General features: G+C 32.1%; 1 protein-coding gene across 4 annotated transcripts in view; it reads left to right on the top strand.

The window, feature by feature from the left end:
* TBCK (TBC1 domain containing kinase) overlaps positions 1 to 23,004 on the top strand; it is a 159,015-nt gene that overhangs the window by 18,581 nt on the left and 117,430 nt on the right. For all 4 annotated transcript variants that reach the window (XM_039848796.1, XM_039848797.1, XM_039848798.1 and 1 more), the window contains exons 4-5: positions 16,830 to 16,944; positions 18,406 to 18,479. In XM_039848796.1, coding sequence (XP_039704730.1) covers positions 16,830 to 16,944; positions 18,406 to 18,479 — 189 coding nt within the window. The remainder of the gene's footprint in view (positions 1 to 16,829; positions 16,945 to 18,405; positions 18,480 to 23,004) is intronic.

Here is a 23,004-nt window from a genome sequence, read left to right as displayed (position 1 = left end):
TTGATCACAAAGGCACATAATTCTTGTATGTGCTGACTGTAGTTACTGACACTGCAGACCCCCCAGAAGGAAACAGGTGTTCAACATATCCCACTGTTTCTGCAAACTAGACAAGCTAGAGTGGTTCAAGGTCTCAAACCCTCTTATAAGAACATTCTAAGAGCACAATTTCCAGGAGCTCACAAAAGGCCAATCAATCAGGACAATAGGCACTTTTGGGGAATGTGCAAGGTTTGAAACTCATGAGATTTTTTTCGTGGAGGTATTAAAGTAGATTTTATAGTCAATTCCTTATGACTTTGCAAACTAATCATTGCCAGTCCTGTACAGTTAGGATTTGCCTAAAGACTGTTTTTATCATTTGTCAACAAAGTATTTGTTTTCTATTGCTGCCATAACATATTGCAACAAATTCAGCAGCTTAAAACAACACAAATTTATTATCTCCTGCATCTATAAGTCAGAAGTCTATTGGGCTTGGAAGGTTTCTCTGCTTTAGGTCTCACAAAGCAAAAATCAGGGTGTTCCCATTTCCTCTGGAGGCACCAGGCAAGAACCCATTTCCAGGCTTATTCTGGTTTTTGGTAGAATTTGGTTCCATGAGGATAGGACTGAGATCCCCATTTCCTTGCTGGCTGTTGGCCAGGAGTAGTTTTTAGCTTCTGGAAACCACCAGCATTCCCTGGCTCATGGCCCCATATCTTTATCTTTAAACCTAAAAAAGGTGAAATATCTGCATTTTATAATTTTACTAGTGAGGTAAGAAATTATATACTTTTGAAAGACTTTTTTTTTTAGCAGAATGATCTGAAAATGATAGAGGATATCTGTGTTTGAAGGTATTTTCACCTATGAAAACTTTCTATTTGAAAAAATCATCTGCATATAGCCTCAAGAGTCAAGTGTCACAGCAACTTTTTCATTTACTCATTATTTTGCCTCCTATTCAACAAATCAATTCCCTCAGCAAATGAGAACATTTTAGTAAATCAAGGTGGGAGATTCGTGCTTAGAATTTGTACTGACTTCAAGAGAACACTTTGAATTTTATTCTGGGGTATTATCTATATCCGTAAAATCAGAAGAGGGATGAAATAGTAATGAAATTAATCAGTACAATTTTCTATTAGGAAATGTTTGAAAGCAGAAACTACTGAGATGATAAATTATAAGATGTCGACACATAAAAGAACTGCAACTAAGTAAGCACTGGGAGTCAGGCTACAAAAGGCTCCAAGTGGGCTTTTTTTTTTTTTTTTGTCTTTGTCTTTGTCTTCATTTTTAGCTATGCATTTTTTGTTCTCTCCTTTTTTTAGTTGCAATAGGGATTACAATATCATTCCTTAGTTTATCACAGTCTTCCTTGAATCAATATTATGCCAATTCACATATAATATCGTGATCTTATAACAATATACTTCTATTACCCTCCTCCCATCTTTTGGGTATTGTTCATAGATTTTACAATTTACATTTACTTTTACATATATTACAGATCTGGCTATACATTGTTGTTGATTTTTTGCTTTAAACAATTTCTTTAAATGCCTTAAGTAATGAGGAAAAAAAACTTTTGCATTTAACCATGTATTTACCATTTCCTGAGCTCTTTACACTTTGTTTTGATCCAGGTTTCCATCTGGTATCATTTTCCTTCAGCCCAAAAAACTTCCTTTAAAATTTCTTTTAGTGCAAGTCTGACACTGACAGATTCTTACAGATTTTGGCCTTGTGAAAATCTCTTTATATCATCTTAACTTTTTTCTTGGTTGGCATTTTATTAAGAAATTCACACAAAATAAAGTTGAAAGAATTGTACTATAAAAAAAATATTCTACAATTAATGTTTTGCCAACTTTGACTTTATCACATATTTACCCTTCTCACTATTTGGTCATTAACCCATCTGCATTTCAAAGTAAGTTATAGATATAGCATCCCTAAATCTTTCAGCCTATATATCATTAACTAGAATTCAATATGTGTTTACATTTTTTAGGTAAAAATTACTTTCAGTGAAGCACAAAAAACTTGTGCATCATTTGATGAATTTTGACAAATGTATATTATACTCTTGTATAACTCCAATACACATCAAAATTAGATCACCACCACCATTCTAGAAGTTTTCCTTATGTCCCTTCTCAGTAAATCTTTATCTTTTACCTGTCCCCCAACTTCCAGAAGTAACTACTTTTCTTACTTTTTCATCTTAGATTAGTTTTGCTTATTGTAGCACTTTATAGAATTAGAATTATACAGTCAGTATATACTCTTTCATGTAAGGCTTCTTTCATTCATCCTAATATTTCTAGAAGTCATCTTTATTGTTTCATGTATTATAGCTCGTTCTTTTTTATTGCTAAGATGTATTCCGTTTTATGAATGTGCCAGTTTGTTTAGCAATTTTCTGTTTATGGACTCAGACATTTCCAGGATTTTGGCTATTAAATTTGTTTTTTTGTGGGGGGCGCGGTAGGGAGAGCAGATGTTTTCATACCCCTGGGTAAGTAAGTAGCAGTAGAATTGATAACTTTAGGGTAGACATATGATTAATATTAGAAACCACCAGACCTTTTTTCCAAGTTATTGTACTTTTGACATTACTACTAACAATGTGTGAGAGTTCTAGTTCCTCCATTTTCTCACTGGAAGTTGATGTTTTTATTCTTTTAGCCACTGTAATGAAGATTTAATCTGAAGATTTAATTTGCATTTCTATGGTGACTAAAGATGTTAAGTGCTTTTCATGTAGTTATTGGGCATTCATATCATGACATTCTTATCTGTTCAAATTTTGGTCCCATTTTTAAATGGGTTATATTTCTTTTTATTAATTTATAGGCTTTATTTATATATCCTTTATGTTCTTCATATATATACTTTGCTGGATATATTTTACAAATCTTTTCTGCCATTCTGGCTTGTCTGTTCATTTTTTAAGGTAATCTTGATGAGCAGAACTTATTATTTATGATAAAGTTCAATTTTTTCTTTTATAGTTATTGCTTTTGGTGTCGTTTCTGAGGAAATTTCCTCTTCCCAAGCCATGAAGATATTCTTATATTTTTTTCTAGAAGTATTATAGTTTCATATTTTATATTGGATCTTTGATTTCCCTCAATATAATATTTGTGTATGTTGCTCATGTTCCGTTTTTGCTCTGTGGCTATATACAGTTCCAGCTTTATTTGTTCAAAGGATTTTGCTTTCCCATTAGATTGCTTTGGTGCTTTTATTGAAAATTAAATGGCCATGTACATTTAGGTCTGTTTCTGGCCTTCTGTTTTGTTTTACTTATCTATATCCCTATCCTTATGCCGGTGCCATACTTTCTTAATTACTCTAGCTTTATTGTAAATCTTGGTCAGGAAATATAAGTTTTCCAGTGTTGCTCTTTGTTTCAAGATTGCTTTAGCTATCCTTGGTTGTTTGCATTTACACATAAATTTTATAATAAGCTTCTCAGTTTCTAAAAATATTTGTTGGTATTCTGATTGGAATTGCATTGCATCTATAGTCCAATTTTGAAACAACTGACATCTTAACAATATTGAGTCTTCCAATAAATGAACATGTTGTTTCTTTCATATTTTTAAGTCTTCTTTAATTTCTCTTAGCAATATTTTATCACTTACAATGTAAAGTTCTTGCTCTTTTGTTAAATTTCTTTCTAAGTAGCTTATGTTTTGATACGATTGTAGATAAAATTGTGTTTTGTTTTCTGATTGTTTGCTGCTAGTATATAAAAATGCAAGCATCATATGCATATAGTATATAAGAATACAATGAAATAGGTCAAGAAAAGGAAACATAAGGCATAAAGATTATAAGAAGGAGAGCAGGAAAGAAGGAAGAGGAGGAGGAAGAATAAAAAGAGGAAAAGGAAAGAAGGGAAGGAGTTGTACACTTATTTCTATTCAATGATGATATGGTTTTTTATGAGAAAATCCAAAGGAATCTGAAAAAGAACTCCTTGAATTAATAAGGGAATTTAGCGAGGTCACAGGAAACAAGGCCAATATAAAAACATCAGCAATAAAATGTTAGAGTATGTTGCTTATTTAGCAGAATCACACAAACTGCTTAGCATCTTTTTTCTTAAGTGTATCAGATTAAATTGCCCTCTTAGAATATCAGATGATCTAATTGGGAAAAAAATGATTATATAAAATAATGTTTGAGTAATATTAAGGTCTAGAGTGGATTCACCAGCTTGTAGTCCCTAAGACTTAGATATGAAACTGTGTTAGGTAGACAAGGTGCCAGAAATCACCAAAATGGAGGCTTGTGCTACAGAAAAGGTGACTTGACAATTTCTGTCTAGTGGTTAGCTGAGGCGAGATAGCTGGGAAACCAATATAACCAATAGTTTTCAAGGATGATAAATACTTTAAAAAAATGTTTTAATCAAAGAGATAAGTTTGCCTGAATGGAAGATGATCCTATCTCTGTACAGATATAGGCTGCAGCCATAATTCTTAGCAAGATCAGAACTTTTCTGAGAAGAAGATTGTATCTGATCAATTGTTTGAACAAGTACTTGCTTTAAGCCCCAGTGGCCAGCAAAATAAAACATGGGAAAATTTATCTTTGTTTGAAAACAGAATTGAGAATGGAAATTGTCAAATATCCTTCTCTATCATAGATTAAGCCAAACATGTCCCCATTAAAATTTTAAAATCTGAGAAGTCTGCTCAGTGAACTTGTCAAAATAGCAAAACTATCTCTCAGATACCTAAACGAGTTAACTTGTTGAAAAGTGTTCTTTACAATTTTTCATCTGAATGTCACTGTGCTCTCCAAAATGATTTTAGTTTTGGCATAATTAAAGGTTAGACATTCTTTCAAACGACAATTGGCCAAAATTTCTTGAAGCTATTTCTAGATAGAAGATCATATTATCAGTTTGTAAAAGACTTCTCTCTGCAATGTCAGGAGAGATATATCTAGTTCACTTAAAATCATTGAGCTGAAAAGGGAGGACTATCCCTGATTTTTTGTTTCTTCCTCTCTAAACAGTTAGTTACCCTGACAGAAGGCCATTTTTGCTCATTCTTAATCTTATGATAATATTTCTTTAAAGGCTTTTTGAAGAGTATTAAAAAGCCTTGAAATAATAGTTATGTTGTATAGTTTGGCACATAAGTGATTATTGTCTACAGTGTCAAGAGCATGTCAAAAATTCTATCAAAAGAAGTGCAGAGAAAACAGTATGTGCAAAAAGGCATTGATATGCAAGTATATAAAAAAAAAAGAGGCAAAGTGTCCATGGGAGGAAAAGGTGGAGGAGGTGAGCCTGGAAAGCTAAGTAGTAAAAACATCCATCAGAGAGCAATAAGAGTGTCCTCCCTATTTTTCTTTATAAAACAGTTTGAGAGGGTAGGAGTGGGGCACTCTTGTTTAAGATAATGTCATGAATATAAGTTGCTATTTCAGACAGTTGACTTAAGATGAAAAAGTAGTGGTCATATGAAAAATTAGTGGCATCCTTCTTATGAGCTCCTCCCAGTTACCTTGAAGAGAGATGGTGATTTTCTCTGCTGTAGTCATCTAAATAAATGAAAGTTTTAGCTTTCTTCTACAAGCAATCTGGTCAGTGCATTTGACCTGAGCATGCTGCTAATATCTAAGTATACTTTCTCTGTTCACATGTTAGTTTATTTACTAGCTATATTTTGTCAGCTGGTGTTGCTTTTCTTAGGTGATAGGCCATAAAAAAGCAACTATATCTGTTTTTTTACCTCAGTGTCAAGTCTGCATTCAGAGTGCTTTAAAATCATCTTGGTAATGACTGGACATTCCCAAATCTGCTATGTATATTTTAGACAAAAACTGGATCCTGATTATCATATTTTTAAAAATTTTATTTTATTATTAGTTTCCAGTATACAGTACATTGGTTAGACATTTATAGTTTGTGAAACAATCCCCCTGATTGTTCGCTCTTCTTGCTCTACAGCTAGCCATTACATTGTTATGTACTTCCTTATTAGTTTATGCCCATCAAGACAGTTTGAAGGATATGACACTCCTCAAAATCTGGGACTCTGTATTGTTCTTTATTTCCTTTGGCAATTTTAATTTAAATGTATCCACAGCTATCTTGTACTGTGATTAGCTATTAAAAGTCTGAAAGAGAAAACATCCTTCAACAGATGAATATATAAACAAATTACAGTATACCTATTTAGTGAAATATTGCTCAGCAATAAAAAAAAAAAAGTACTGATAATGTAGGCAACAACATGGATGAATCTCCAGAACATCATGCTGAGTAAAAAACGGTAGACACAAAATAATGCTGTATCATTCCATTTATTTGAAACTCTTGAAAATACAGATTTAATCTATAGTGATAGAAAACTAATCAATGATTGCTTGAAGCAAGGGGTAGAACATGGGGATTGGCTGGGAAGGGAATTTTGGGGGGATGATGGAAATGTTCAGTGTCTTTGTCATGGCAGTACTTATACTTGTGTATACATTTGTCAAAACTCTTGTAAAAATACATTTAAAATGAATACATTTTATTGTGCATAATTTATATCTAAGTAAAGATAATTTAAAGAAAAGGATGAAGGAGGAATTGCTCTGTTATAATTATGTCATCATGGAGAAAAACAAGCCACCTTGATTCATTAACCAACTATACTAGTTTCTTATGGCTACTGCAACAAATTACCACAAATCGAGTGGCTTAAAACAACAGAAATTTATTCTCTCCCTGCTCTGGAGACCAGAAGTCAGAAATCGAAGTGTTGGCAGGGCCCACTCCCTTTGGAGGGTCCTGGGAAGAATTCTTTCTTGCTCTTTTCAGCTTTTGGTAGCTGTCAGCGTTCCTTGGCTTCTTTGGCTTATGGTCACACCACTTCAATCTCTGCCTCCGTCTCTACGTTTCCTTCTCCTCTGTGTCTCTCGCTTATAAGGACATTTGACATTGGATTTTGTGCCCACCTGGATAATCCATGATAATCTCATATTCAAGGACCCTATTTTCAAATAAAGTAGCCTTCATTGGGTGTGAAGATTAAGATGTGGACATATTTGAGGGGAGCCACCATTTACACTACATCAACTAATATCATTCATTAACATAGTTTTCTGTGACTTCGTAAAGGATAACTGTCCCTTTTATTTTAAACAGTATTCTAGTGTCATTATGAAATTCTACGGGTAATTCTGGTGTCATTATGGAATTCTATTCTTACTCTCTTCTACAGCTTACTGGAATGAATCTGATCTTCCTTGAATCATACTCTTAAGACCTATGACTCGAAGGTTAGGAGGAACAGACAGAACTGACTCATTCAAGTGATCTGATTTAGGAAAAAAGTAACTATGTAGATAAGCAAAACTCCCTAGAGTTCTACATTAAGTTTGGGGGCAAAACTCCAGCTATTAAAAGTGTCATCTTGCCCGTTTTGCCTTCTGTACATATGTATCATAGGAATCTTACAGGGCCAATAGAATTAGTTAACAGAATTTGAATATTTTTGAATTCTTTGATCAAAATATGATCATTGTGTCACCCTAACTTTTGATAAATAGAATACAAACTATAAATAGGGAATTTTCATAAATTATATTTCTTATAATTTGCTTAAGACACATCATATTATTGAAGTGAACATTTCCATTGACAAACTTTTGTTTGCACTATTCTGTTTTGCAGACACTGTACTAAACAAGTGAATAAAATACAGGCCCTCGCATTCACTGTCTGCCGTGTTCGGTTGGGGATAGGGTAACAGATTGCCTAAAACATGTAAAATGTTGGTCTACCTAAAAAAATGTGACTCGGTCTCAAATAAAAATTCTGAACAGTAATAGAAATTTATTCATTCTTTTTTCACACAGTAATATATAAATGTTAATTTAAGAAATCAGAATATGCTGCGGTACAGATCCAATCAAATATGAGCCATCATAGTTTCATTCTTAGAGAAAAGTTACAGTCTTATGTCATACCAAATGCTGCCAGGACATGGGAAGTGGGACTTACTACCCAGTGTGTTTGCACTGCCAGTATCAGTAACTGTGGTAAAGAAATGGTTTTGAAGTTTCTGTGCCAGGACAGTAAAGTTGCTTGGGAAAAGAAAACATTGATCAGGCGGAAGTATCCAGCTCACCCCAGGATCCTCCAATCCTGCTTAGTAAAGGGTGATTATATTCTCACAGATAAAATAGAAAATGAGACTGATGAAAGGATGTCCTGTCCAGGACTGGTTCCTGCTTTGCTTACACTCTGAGCTGCTGAGATAGGCTCTGGCCACCTGCGACCCTGAACTGGAATAAGTGCATTGGAAAATAATTAGTGTACTTGTTTTTATTAATTTTTCTTAAATGCATGCACAGCTCACATTTATTTTATATTAGATATTAGTATGAGATGTATTTTGGGTCTTTATTTAGAAGTTTGGTGATGTTTTTGTGATTAGAAATATGACAGGGATTTAACTCTTATTTAGATGAGTTAGTCTGTGGGAAAACTGGTTTTATTACATTGTTTTGCATGAAGTCACATTTCCAAGAACGTATTGATGATGTTAAGTGAGGACTTACTGTATTATATAGTTTATTAAAAGACCTTGTTTTTTTTTTAGGGGACTTGAACTTTTTGATTGTTTTGTTTTGCTTTTAAGCTGATTCGGATTCTGTGCACAGCCAACAGCTCATTGATCTCCGTGTAGCCCCCGCTTGGTGTTATATTTCCTACTCTATAAATTTGAAAACTGAGGCAGGATGAAGTTGGAATGTTTCCCAAGCATAGAAAATCAGTGACAGAGTCTCCTGGCTTTATGTCTGAACCTCAAACCACTAGACTATGCTTTCCATATGTATTTTGATCTTATCAAATTAATTTTCTGCTGAGAAAGGAAAGTTATCTAGTATTCAAGTTGGGAAGTTAATTACCCAATTTATTGTGTCCCATTGAGAATTAGTCACATTCCAGACTTATAGCTTTCAACTTTGGTTATTTTGAAGTAAGAATTGAATTGTAAAATATGCCCAATTTCACAACTTAGGGACAGATGCACAGTTTTTTGTTTTTTTTTTAAGACTTATTACAAAATAACCTTTAGGTAAGCAGTTAATCAGTGAGTGCAATGTCCATTACACAACATCTAAATCTGAGACAAATAAATTCTTAGATTTAGCATGGATAGATGTCCTTTCAGGCTAAAACATGTGTACCTAATAGTGAAATGAGTTATTTCCTTTTTCAATTCTAAAAACTTTCTTGTTGTTCTTATCTTTTAGAAAAATTACTCTGTTTAATATTGTGATATTTTTAACAACATTTAGTAAGTGGTAAGTAGCAAATTAAGAGTCTCGAAGATATTAGTGTGTCACTGAAAATACCCCCTCTCCAAATTTTGGAACGATAGGATCATTAAAAGTTATATGCTAATTGAGCTCTTTTTGTCTTGAAGTTATAGAGGAGAGTTTAAGTTAAAGATAACACTTGAGATAATCATGCTAAGCAAAATAAATCAGACAGAAAAACTTGAAAACCATATGATTTTACTCATGTGGGTTATATAACTGAAAGCAACAAACAAACATGACAAACAGACTTATGGTCACGGACAGTGGATTAGTGGTTACCAGAGGGAAAGGGGTTAGGAAGGTAAAAGTGGTCAAATATTTGGTGACAGAAGGATATCTAACTTTGGGTGGTGAACACACTGCAATGTATATATGACATTTGTTGAATTATACACTTGAAACTTATTTGATTTCATTAATCAATGTCACCACGAAAATTTTTAATAAAAAAGATAAGTTATATGGTTGTATTATTATCTGAACATTAATCATTAACATTTTACTTTTTCTCTCCATTTCTTCAGTCACACAGTAGCTAACTATATTTCATCAGTGTTTCCTCTCCCTTAACATTTTACCTTGGGCTGATACCAAGTAAGGAAAGTTTTAGACCAAAGGAAAATTTCTATGGGAGTGGTCAGGTTTTATAAGGTGAAAGAACATCTTGAACTCATAGAATCCAGAAGTGTGTTTCCCCCCTTGGTTTGCTGACATTACGGGTATTTTGGATTGTGGAATGGCCCTTAGAAATATCATGGATTACAGATCTGAGGAAATAGCATGTGTGGTTTTAGTTACCACCTATACGTGAATGAATTCCAAATCTATCTCAGCAACCATGACTTCTCATTCTTTCTTGGCTTCTATATTTTGCAATATGAATAACATCTCTTGGAAACATTGCAAATACCATAAACTGATAGCTTGAGGCTGATAGAAATTTCTTGTTATTTTCTGTTAACATCTTTCTTGAGGTACAATGGATATACAAAAAAACTGCAAGTATTTAATGTATACATTTGATAAGTTTGTACATACGCATACACCTATGAAACCATCACCACAATCAAGATAATAGCCATATTCATCACCTTCAAAAGTTTCCTTATGTCCTTTTTATCTTTGCATGTGATAAGAACACTTAACATGAGACCTGCCCTCTTAACGAATTTGTAAGTTCATAATGCGCTATTATTATCTATAGGTACTATGTTGTATAACAGACCTCTAGAACTCATTCATCTTGTGTAACTAAAACTCTATACCAATTGAATAACTCACATTTTCTTCTCTCTCCAACCCCTGGTAACCACTTTTCTATTCTCTCCTTCTGTAAGTTTGACTATTTTAGGTAATCATGTAAGTGAAATCATGCAGTATTTGTCCTTCTGTGTCTGGCTTATTTCACTTAGCATAATGTCTCCTGGGTTCATCCATGTTGTTGCAAATGGTAGAATTTTCTTTCCTTTTCCAAGGCTGAATAAGATTCTATTTGTGTGTGTGTGTGTGTGTGTGTGTGTGTGTGTGTGTGTGTGTATCTCATATTTTCTTATCCATTTGCTGATAGACATTTGGGTTGTAAAAGAGAATCTATATGGTTTGTTTTAAATCTAACAGAATTAGTCCCTTTCATTGATTTTTCTACCAGGGGTAGAGCCTTTGGATGAGAATCCATTAAGGATCCTGGCTGTGTGTGTGTGTGTGTGTGTGTGTGTGTGTGTGTGTGTGTAAACATACATACACACACTTTTTCATTTGGTTGGTTTTTTTTGTTTTTTGTTTTGGTTGAGATAACAGAGGAGGCTCACAGAACAGGGGTCTCAAGGTCTTGATGAGATAATGGGCAGGTCCTCAGGAACGGAGAAATATAGGATGTTTTAAGTAGCTGAAAATCAGGATGTTTTAAGTAAAGAGAGACTGAGCAGTGTCTCATTGTGACAATATAGATTTGAAGCTAATTGCTGGTTAGATGAAAATCTGTGCCTATGAACCTTATAGACATTAAACGTATGACCTTGGCCTCAGGATATTTTAACCAACCAAGCTAAACAACTGCAGATAATTTAGGGATGATTCTATCAGAAGCCACAGTGTAAATTTCCTTTGATATCCATAAGGAAAGGGATAAAGGGATAAATAAAATATACTTGGTATTGTACTAACGTAATAGATTTAAATTATCAAGCTATGGTTCACAATCCAAATATGACCAAGTTGACTCATGCCTAGGAATTATCAACATTTGTTCTTGCTACTGATGATGATGGTAGTGACGTTTTTAATCTTTCCCCAAATTTATGATTTTTGTAGATCTGTTTTGTTCTCACCAATGTAATAAATAAATTTTTATGTTTTCCTTCCCAGAGGAAAAAATGATTAACTCTCATCTGCTGATTTAATTATGGAATTCTAACTATTGAAATTCTATTTAATTGTGTTACTATTATCAGTTTATAAATCTGCCTATCTTGCTATACCATAGGCTTTTTGATTGTGGAGATCAATTCTTCCTCTTCGTATCTATGGAACCTAAAAATGCAGTGGCCTAAAAAATGCAGTACTAAGCAGCTAATAGCCACTTAATTGATGTGTTTGAGTGTAAATGAAAATATCTTAAAATTATTAGAAATTATTAGAAAATATTAATCATATTATACTGAAAGCTGCCTTTTGGTGGTATTTATGTATTTATAATCACCAAGGATTCTTATGCTCATTAAATTTCAGACTGTCAAGGACAATGAACAAAGCAAATGCTACCTACCCTCCTAGTCACTGGAAGTGACAATAGTAACTGAAAATTTGAAAATGAGAATATTTTATGATTTGAAGCTTAATTTATGTTTTCCAGGTTAATGATGGATTTCTCTATTAATAAGACTCTGACTTGTAAATTGTGCAGGACAAAGTCATGTTGTCCCCTGCCAACATGTTTTTTTTTAAATTGTGTGAATCACATTCTCTTAACCTGACTTTCCTTCTAGAGCCTATTTTCAATTAAAGTGTAACATACTAACTATTACTGAGCATATGATTTTTTTACCTTGCTGTTGTATTATAATTGAATTAGCTACTTCGAAATAATTTTTAAAATTATTTTATAAGTTCTTTGCAGTATTAAAGAATACAGCTTTAAAAACAAATAAGTATGCAAAATTCCATAAATACTGTTTCTTTCTCATTGTGGAAAATAATATTATCTTTTTTCTTCTTTATACCTTATATTTTAAAATAAAATTTAAATTTAAACATTAAAAGTACAAAAGGGCAGAAAGCAAATCTGATTTACTGTCTGATTAGAACTAAAGAGTACTGAGCCCATTAACTCTGATTTATATGTAGTCTTGGGTAATAGCTAAGAAAAGGCATGTCATCAGCTTCAGCTTTATGCTTGAATTTTTAGATTATTGCAATATGTATGATCATCTCGGTAGTAGCATAAATGTGCTTTATGACATATAAATATTTTCCAATTATATCTTATAATCAGTTAGCAGAAACAGGGAAGGTAAACATGTAATCTGTGTTCAGCTGTTTCAGGACTGGTTTGATGGAACAATCACTAAAGGTTTTGTTTTAATTCTTATGAGAAAGACATTTATATTGAAGTAGTATGCAACTGAGGCCCTCTAGTGTCACAGCAGAATATGACATTAGCTTTTAAGATTTTGTGAGTGTGTGAGAGTGTGTGTGTGTGTGTGTGTGTGTGTGTGAGAGAGAGAGAGAGAGAGAGAGAGAGAGAGACAGACAGACAGACAGATAGACAGACAGATAGACAAAGGACAAGAGAGTAATGCTTTAGAACCGACTCATAGCATAGAGCCAAATGAGCTCAAAAAAAATTAAGTATTTATGTTTTATTTGTTAATCTCAAGGAAAACTTTCTTTTAAAAGGGAAGGGGTTTGCACTCTCATATCCACATGTTTATCAATGTTATTATAGTTGGTTTTAAGTTTGAAATTTTTTCCTTTATATAGTTGATTTATTTTTTTGAAGATCTTAATGAAAACTCTGTTAATTCCAAATTGTTCTTGTTTCACACATTTGCTTAAGACTGGCTGTTGTGGCACTTTAATATGGGAGAAACTATTTGATAAAGAGAAATAGTTTATAGGTCAGTTTAAATATGCATTTTTTTAATGAATAGTAACAAGTCAGTTTAAATATGCATTTTTTATGAATAGTAACTTTATTGTTTCTTGTTTATACACTTTGTGGAGAATATCACTTTATTGCTTTATTGTAAAGTATGGCTGATAACCAGGGATTACCAGACAATTGAGGAAAAAAATAATTTGTGAGAAAGAGAGCCAAGGGAGGAAAAAGAAAACTTACCCAGAGAAAATAAAGATCACTCACTTCTTTGCTTCCAGAATTGAAAGAGTTCTAATAACTATTCTTCAAGAAAGTCAAAATAATAACATAGCCATAACCAAAGGATAGGATCAATTAAAAAGAGGCAAATAGAGAACAGAAGAGAGATCCTGTAAATTAAATAATAGAATACGTAGAGCTAAAGATTATATGATCATAGGAAATAAGACAAAGTTGATATAGAGAATAGTTCAAATTTCATCTGCCCGCCAAGACTTCCAACTAAAAGATAAAGAAGAAGAGAAAGTAATGAAAGCCATAACAAATCAACTTTTCCTTGTTAATGTTTGTGTTAATGGAACATGAGTCCTAAAAGGGCACGCCTAATGCTTACTAGCACAAATACCCACTCTATTGGTATATTGGGCAAAAAATATATGTCTATAGATAAAGCAAAAAACAAATTTGAAAGCCTCCAGAGAGGCATAACATAGTATCTTCAACAAAATTAGAATCAGACTGCTATTAGACTATTTGTCATTACTAAACACTCAAAGACAATGGAGAAATTCTTTCCAAGTTTAAAAGTAAGAATAAGACATTTGAAACATGCTGTACTTTAAAATGCCCTACTCATTGCCCTCTATGAAAAATGTTCTCATAGATGTATTCTAGCTAAATAAAAAAGTAATGCTAAAAGAATAACATGAGGTATAAAAAATCATGGTAGTTGATGATAAACTTCATGAATAGTTATAAACTTAGATTATCCATAAATCCTGATCACTGAGACATTTTCTTTTGAAAGCTATGGGTTTAAATTTTATTCTCTTAGTTCTACAGTGAATATTTACTAATTGTAATACAGCAATGTGCTAATCACTCTCCATCTGTCTCAGAGTAAAAGCCAAAGGCTTTACAGTAGTCTAAGTGGCCTAAGTGGCCTAAGTGATCTGGCACCTATTACCCCTCAGGCCTCATTTCCTACCACTTTACCCTTTGCTCACTCTACTGCATGTTCAGTGGCCTCACTGTGCTCTTTTGAACTGCTGCACATTCTCCCCCTTGCTTACTGCATCCTCTACCCGAATCACCCATTTCCCAGAGAGCTGCATGTCTTTTCACTTCCTTTAGATGTCTGCACAAATATTACCTTCTCAGTGAAGTCTTGTTGGATCACACTATATATATAATAGCAAACCTTCTATCCCACATTCTCTATTCTCCGCTTTTTCTCCTTAGCACTTAATCGCTATATGTCATATTATGTATTTACTTGTTCATTTGTTTAGCCCTCAAGAAAGGAGTTCAGGTTTCTTTTATCTCACTTAAAAATTTGATAATGTAGAAATAATATAAGTAATAAAAATCAGAAGTTGGGAAAGGAAAATTGGAAGTTTGTAGAAGTACTTTAATTATATCATTGTGCATAGTGAAGAGTTAATTATATTAAATAAAAATCTAACCACTAGAAAAATTGAAAACAGAAACTGAAAAGAGTGGTTGCCTCTGGAAAGTCAGAATAGGATGAGAGGAGAGAGGGATTTTAGTTTTTTATCTCTGCTTCTTTCTTATGATTTTTAATTTAGATGAGGAGATTAATTGCAACTTTAAAAAAATGTTCAGCCTACTTTAAAAAAAATTAATTATTTTAGCCTATTTTTTTTAACATCAGGTTCATTGAAGTATAATTTATATACTTTAAAATTTACCCTTTTTTCATATAGTTTAAACCTGCATCAGAAGCTAAGCTGGGTCGGGCCTGGTTAGTACTTGGATGGGAGACCACCTAGGAAGACCAGGTACTATAGGCATAAAAAATTAAAAAATAAAATAAAATAAATAAGGGTTTGTAATCTGACAAGGTCCTTGCAATCTGTGAGATCAACCAAGGGTTGCATCGCCTAAAAAAAAATAAAAATAAAAAATAAACTTACAGAAGGTCAGTTGCACAAATGCAATCATGTACACATCAGATTCAAGGATAGAACAGTTCCCTCATGCACAATTCCCTCATATTCTTTTGTAGTCAACCCATCCCCCTACCAAAGCCCATGACAATTAGTGATCGTTATTCCATTTTTTTCACTTTTAATTTATGTCTTTTATTTAGTGTGAATTTCTTTTAGTCTGGATATAAATGAGTTTTAGTTCTTAGACATTCTGATAATCATTATCTTTTAATTGGTGAGTTTATATAACTTACATTTAATATAATGGCTGATACATCTGAATTAAATCTGTTAGTTATTTTCTAGTTGCTCCATTAGTTTTTTGTTCTTTTTTTCCTTTTATTCTGCCTGCCTTTGAATTGACTATATTTTAGTAATTCCATTTTATCTCCACTATTGGCTTGTTATTAATATGTCTTTAAAAATTACCTTTAATAGTTAACTTGCGGATATTAGCTTAGTTTTTAAAAGTCTTAATTTAAAATGTCTAAAATGGATAGGAAAGAAATATATACCAAAATGTTAATATTGGTGGGTCGGGGATTGAGTATGAATGGTTCTCCTGTACTTTTCTGTATATTATTTATAACACCTTACATGAATGCTGATTTTTAAAAAGATGGAGAAAGAGGGAGAGGGAAAGCAAGGGAGAGCAGATGAGAGAGAAGCTGAGAATCCCTGTGGAAGATGGCTTAGAAGGAATAGAATAAGAGTTAAAGAGAAATGTTTGATAAATTATAAATTATTAGAATTTGCTTTGTGGATTGATGTAAAAACTAAGATCATGTCTGTGTACCATAAAATATATTGTAGCTATTTTTCAAGGAATTAGATATTTTTTTCTTGAGCAAGGTAGGTAGTTTTCATTGACTTAGGTCCACATATGGCCGAAACTTTCCTGATAATTGGGCAAAGCCAAATCTGCAGAAGGTCAATTGTACACCACCAAAATTAAACTCTCTTCTTGCAAAGAACAAATATACTGTTAGAATAGCCTTTAAGAACCTGCGGAATCTTTGTCAAATTAATTCTGTTGCAATCATAAAATCCAAAATGTGTACAAGTGGATATTTTAGAAAATGTATAGACTATTTTCTCTGAATAGAGGAAGAACAATAAAAAATATAACATTGAATTTTGTCACATAACCTTATTTAACTCATTAAAATAGGTTTTATATCTGATTTATAATTGACTTATTGATCTGTGATATGTTGTTTTCTTTGTAGCTCTTCAAAGGTTATGTGTATAGCATTTGAGGTGCTCCAGGGCTTGCAATATATGAACAAACATGGTATGGTACATCGAGCACTATCTCCTCATAATATCCTTTTGGACCGAAAGGTAATTGCCAAGTAACATGTTAAATATTTGTCTGCTAGTTGAGGTTGAAAACTACTGAAATTGGGCCCACTCAATTAATCAGAAGGACTATAGGATAAGAATATGTTTTAAGAATATTCATAATGAAAAGACTATAAAAGTGATATACTTATGGTTGTTTGGAAAAGTATGTTTAAATTATATAAATCCATATATTTTTTTACAAGCATTATTATTTTTTTCCCCGAGTCATTTGCTAACATCATGTTTTGTTTTTTCTTTTACTCATTTTCTAAAAGATATGCATTGTCGTTTCGTAATCTATGCTTCCTCAGAATTTGCTTTCATCTTAAAAAAGCTTCTCTATTTGCATAGAATTTTTGTCTCATAGTACAACTGCATTGTATTTTCTCTTCTTTATTGTTCTTCCTTATTTCCTCTTCTTTATTTTTTCCTCATTTATCTTCTTTATTCACCAGCCATTCATACTTAGGCCCCCTCCCTTTTTTTGAGTGCTGCTTCTCTAGTTGGAAATCTTATGCATGATTAATAAGAAGCTAGGCAACGCTTCTAAGAGAATTGTAGGTAGCAAGGTTGTATATTTTCAAGAATAATCATAATTTTATTCTTTTTCATAGGCATATAAAATAGTTTTGAGAGATTATTTTCTGGGGAATTATTTTCTGTTTGTAGGATTACTATTTTCCTCAGATTCTCTTCTGACATTCAGTACAGTTACACTATGGTATTAAAAATCACAAAAGAAAAAATGGTACTCATTAATTTCATATTTATGGCAGTAGAGTAACCAATCTGAATTGCTTTAAAATATAAATGTTTTATAATGCTGAGAAATAAAGTTCGGAGAAAAAGAAAACAAACCAATCTTAAAATCAACTTAATTTTTCTAGTCAGACATCTAAAAAGGGAAAAACTTAAGAGAGGTAAAATTTATACTTGCCTTTTATTAAGAACCTCACTTTCGTCACAATTATGGTTATTCTTTAACAATATCAAAAATTGTTGGAAATCTAGCAGGTTCATTATATCTTGATTTGGGAACTGATCTTTTCAAGTTAAGAACTCTCATGTCAGGATTAAATTATAACATTATGAATGAACTTGCAGCTCCCTGAAAAAATTATTCAGTGAATATTACCACAAATATCCTAGCAAGGATTCAATGCAAATGTGAATAGTTTTGCTTTTTTGCTTCATCAAAAAGCTTGAGAAAAATAAACAAAATTTTTTATGTTTGTGTATGTACATATATATACACATACATCTATACATACCTATATATTTTAATAAGTATAAAGCAGACTTTAAATATTGGCAAATAGTTTATGATAATATTATGGTAAATATATTTTAATGTATCTGACTCTGATGGTTTTTTTACCTATAAAATGTACAATGATAATTATTCCTGCCGGTAATATTAAAATATTTCATAGTGATTTTTTTCCTTTATTTTTGTAGGGACATGTTAAATTGGCTAAATTTGGACTTTATCACATGACAGCTCATGGTGATGATGTTGATTTCCCAATTGGGTAAGAATATGTTTTTTCGTTTGTTTTTCCGAGTTCTGTCTTAAACTTTCTAATCTTTGATAAAGTGTATATTTATCAATTAATAGTGATATTATTTTTTAATAGACAACTATGTTTTCTTTATTAACATACCTTACTTTTCCAATGCTTTTAAAAGAGTAGACAATGAATTTTTCCCAGCATCCAGAAATTCTCTGATGTTGATCTTTCATTGAATTGGCAGAGAGACTAACAGATTATTGACCTTGTTCACCTATATGGCTTACTAATTAATTATATTTCATTCAGAATTAGATAAATGTGAGGCTAGAAGCCTGACTAGATTCTCACTTGATGATAATGAGTGTTCTTCAGAAGACAGAAAAATCCCTGTTGTATTATTTTTCTTTGTTTCAGAGTTTAACTCCCTATTCTCTAAGGTATAATTGTATATTATGACTCAAGCTGAGTCACTGTAGATTTCAGAGGTAATGGGATAGATTCTGTACCTGAAAGCCTGTGTTTAAGTTTGAGAGATTTATTTGATCATTTCTGATATAGAAATCCAGGTTTATGTTGGCCTCCAAGAAAGGAATGAAAGTTTTTTTCATCCTATATTCAATTATATGCTTTCGACATAGGTTTTTGTGCTATATTTATCATGTGGTTGCTTTTTGAACATTTTAACATATTTCCCTTTTGCCCTGAGAATACTCGCCGGCAGCACTTGCTGCTGCAGCGTTTACCCCTAGATAACTCTCAGATTACAGTCCTGACCTTACCCCCAAAGTTTACCATGAAATATTTCACTTTTATTATTATTTTCTCATCTCTCTAGTATATTGATAGTCTTTAGAAACAAATGACATCATTTTATTTATAACATTCTGTTTTTAGTAGTGGTATTTCCACTTACAAAATGTAGTGATTCTCAATCCCTGAAAATTTCAAATCCTAGAAGATGTATCATTCTTATGTGTGATGTTAACATTGTTCTCTAACAGTTGTTAGTGGAAGATTCATTAGATGAGTCTGATTTATGTATACATTTCTGTTACATTAGTATTAGAGACAAGTTCTGTTTATAATTCCAAGAACAGTTTTTATATTTTATTTTTACATTGAAAATCAGTCAGATTTGCTTCAACCATAAAGAGCATGTTTATATAAAATTAAATTAACGCTGTTAGTGAGCTGCACTTTTTTTTTTCTAAACGAGAAATGGATTAACAATATGACACTTTTATTTTTTGAGTGTTTAATCTTGACATTATTTAAGATACATAGAAGTTACAAAATAATACAGAATTTCTGTATACCCTTCACTCAGCTTCCTCAAATGTTAACATTTCACTACATTTGCTTTATCTCTTTCTTTTCTCTTATACGTATGTATACATGTGTGTATATAAATATAATTTTTGAATCATTTAAGAAGTAATTAGGACCTATAATGGCCTTTACCCCTAAATTCTTGTATTTCCTAAAGTAAGGAATTTTTTTTGCATAACCACAAAACAGTGATCAAAATCAAGAAATTAAAACTTATACAATAGCATTATATAATCTAGAGACTTTCTTTAATCATATTTTTCAATTGTTGCGTGGTTGTTTTTTTAGTAGTATCCATTTGTGTTTTGCTGTTTGAGATGTCTAAAATAAGTTCTTTCACTCCATTCCTAAGAATTGTGGTTTGGAGTTATGGAGTGTGTTTCTACGGCAGAACATTGCTTAAAAACTTAATGAGATCTTTTTAAAAGGCTTCATTTATACATTACTCTTTTATCTTTAGAAATTAGATTATAGGTTCCTTACCTAAAATTTTCTTTCGTTAAGACATAGCTAATCTTAAACTGTTTAGCCATTACTTCCTTTATTTATTAAGAAAACATTTATTGAGCACCTTCTTTTCTGGCTGCTGAATAGACAAAAATCAATAAGATAGGTTACTATTCTTAAGAAGCTCATGTTTAACAAATAATTTTTCTGTTTTAATGGCCTACTTATTTAGGTACATAAATTAATAATCTTAAAGTTTTGCATATCCAAAACTGGTGGTCATAGGCAACAAACAATTGTTTTTATAAACACTAAAACAATATTTTATAAAAAATAGCCTACACTATTTGCTTCTGTAAACTTTAGAACATAATAAAAAGTTCATAGTAAAGCTCTATCTAGTATCTTCATCATACGGGTGATAATTGCTTTTGAAGTGGCTTTTAAGGAGCTGTAATAAATGTGATTGCTGCTGCTGCTTTCATTTTGTCTAAATCAATTTGTGTGAGCAAGAACTCCAAAGACATAAACAAGAATTACTTTAATTTTTACCTTTTACTTAAAGGTGCTTTAGGATTTTAGTGATGACTAGGAGAAAGGAAGTGATTTTTCTTAAAGCAGATCAAGCATTTTTGAAGAACTACATTTCAATTTAAAATGCTTGGATAGAATTGGTCTTATGTTGCCATTTGGTTTGGTTTACTTTGAAGTCTTAGACCTAAAGGGTCTGACCAGAAAGTATTAAAGAGCAAAATGTGAAACATTAGCCAGGAAAAATAAAGTGATCAAACAGCTAAGGCATGAAAGAAAATATTTACACTAAAAGAAGCTTGCAATTGATTCAAAAGACAAATATTAAAGAACAACAAAGTAAAATGTTAACATCTGTTTCAAAATATTGTAGAGTTAGAAAATGGACATTTGTTTTAGCTGGCCAGTAGCTTAATACCGTGTTAAAACATCAAGCAGATTATGAAAGTCACTTATATTTACCTCACTAGTCATACAGCAAGGTTCTGGTAATTTTCTTTGAGTGTTAAAATGCTATGCTAAAGAAGAGATAAAAGGAGATAACTTGCATTTAAAAACAATCTTAGGGCTTCTTGTTTTAATTAATTAATTTAATCATTCATTGATTGAACAGGTAATTAGAATTTTTGAAGCAAAGGTCACCTGTATGTTAAGATCACCAGTCAGAAGTTGTAGATATAACAATTTATCCATAGTGTTACTTCACTTTTCATTATCCATACTTTCATTTTTGTGGTTAGATGTGCTAGAAACCAGGATTGAAAATGAATGATTTGTCTTCTGGTTGTATCATGGTGATGATAAAAGTACGGCATTGCATTTGTGTCATATTTTCCATTTTTATTAAAAGTATATGTATTCACTAGTATTTATAACAGTTTTATGAGGTAGGCATTAGTATTTCTATTTTACAGATTAAGGAACCCAAATTATATATATATATATAGAACAAGCACTAGGACTGAAATTAGAACAAAGTTTTATAATATCAAGACCAGTGCTTATCCTTGTGATCCAGCTGTTATTGTGATAAATCTTGGCTGTGAGTACATCTACGTGCTAAGTTCCATGAGGCCTAGTGAATCTCTAAATGCGGGGATTGTTTTGGGGACCCTAACACAACAACCTACCAGAAAAATGGATAAAAGACTTGAACAGGCACGTCTCACAATATCAAAACTGAATGGTTAATAAACATATGAAAATATGCCTCAGTCTCTTTAATTTTCAAGGAAATACAAATTTAAACCACAACGATATATAGGTCTCACATACCAGATTGTCAAACATTAGAAATCTGTCACTATCAAGTATTGGAGAAGTAGTAAGGGATAGGAACTGTTATACACTGCTAGTGGGAATATAAATTGGTACAATCTCTTTTGAAAAAACTTTGGCATGATATCATAAAGTTAAAAGTGTATATGTCCTATGACTTAGAAGTTTCATGTTAGATTTATACCCTTGGGTAAACTTTTGCAGATGTACTGTATGCAGTTTTCTGAGCAATACTGTTTATATTATTTAAAAAATAGCAAACAAATAACGATTGACATTAGAATGCATAATGACATATTCATAAAATGAAGTAAAAGTTGACTTACAGCTATACGCAACAATATGGATGACATTTTCAAAGCACAGAAGAATACTGTCAATAATATAAAGTTGAGAAATATGTTTGATAAAATGATGTACTTTTTAGGGATGCTAATGTGGTACAACTACAATGAAATGAAAGGGAAATATAAACATAGACATTCCAACTGTCTGTTCCTTTTGGAGATACCAGGGAGACACATTTAAGGAGAAACAGAGATGGGCCTTTAGGAATAGTAAGGTGTTCTTTACTTAAGCTGTTTGGTACACAGGTGTTCATTGAAGCTTTATTCTTCATACCTTATTCATATTTAATAGTCTGTCTTTTGTATATACTCATTATTTACTAAAATAATTTAAAAAACTTATTATGTTGGTGAAGGTAAAGAGAAATAGTCACTGTCATATTACTTATGAGACTATAAATTGCTACAATGTGAAAGGGCAACTTGGCAATACATATATCAAGTTTAAAATACATATACCTTATATTTGACCCCCTTTAACCTTATCTACCTGCCCCACCCCCGGAAATTCAACTTTGAGTGGTGAACATACAATACAATATAAATATGACATATTTTTGAATTGTACACTTGAAACCTATATAAATTTATTAACCAATGTCACCCCAATA

This window comes from Pteropus medius, unplaced genomic scaffold (assembly GCF_902729225.1).
Source record: "Pteropus medius unplaced genomic scaffold, Ma_sr-lr_union100, whole genome shotgun sequence".
NCBI classification, from domain to species: Eukaryota; Metazoa; Chordata; class Mammalia; order Chiroptera; family Pteropodidae; genus Pteropus; species Pteropus medius.
The sequence above is the reverse complement of the archived record's forward strand: the minus strand, read 5'-3'. Positions and strand labels throughout refer to the sequence as shown.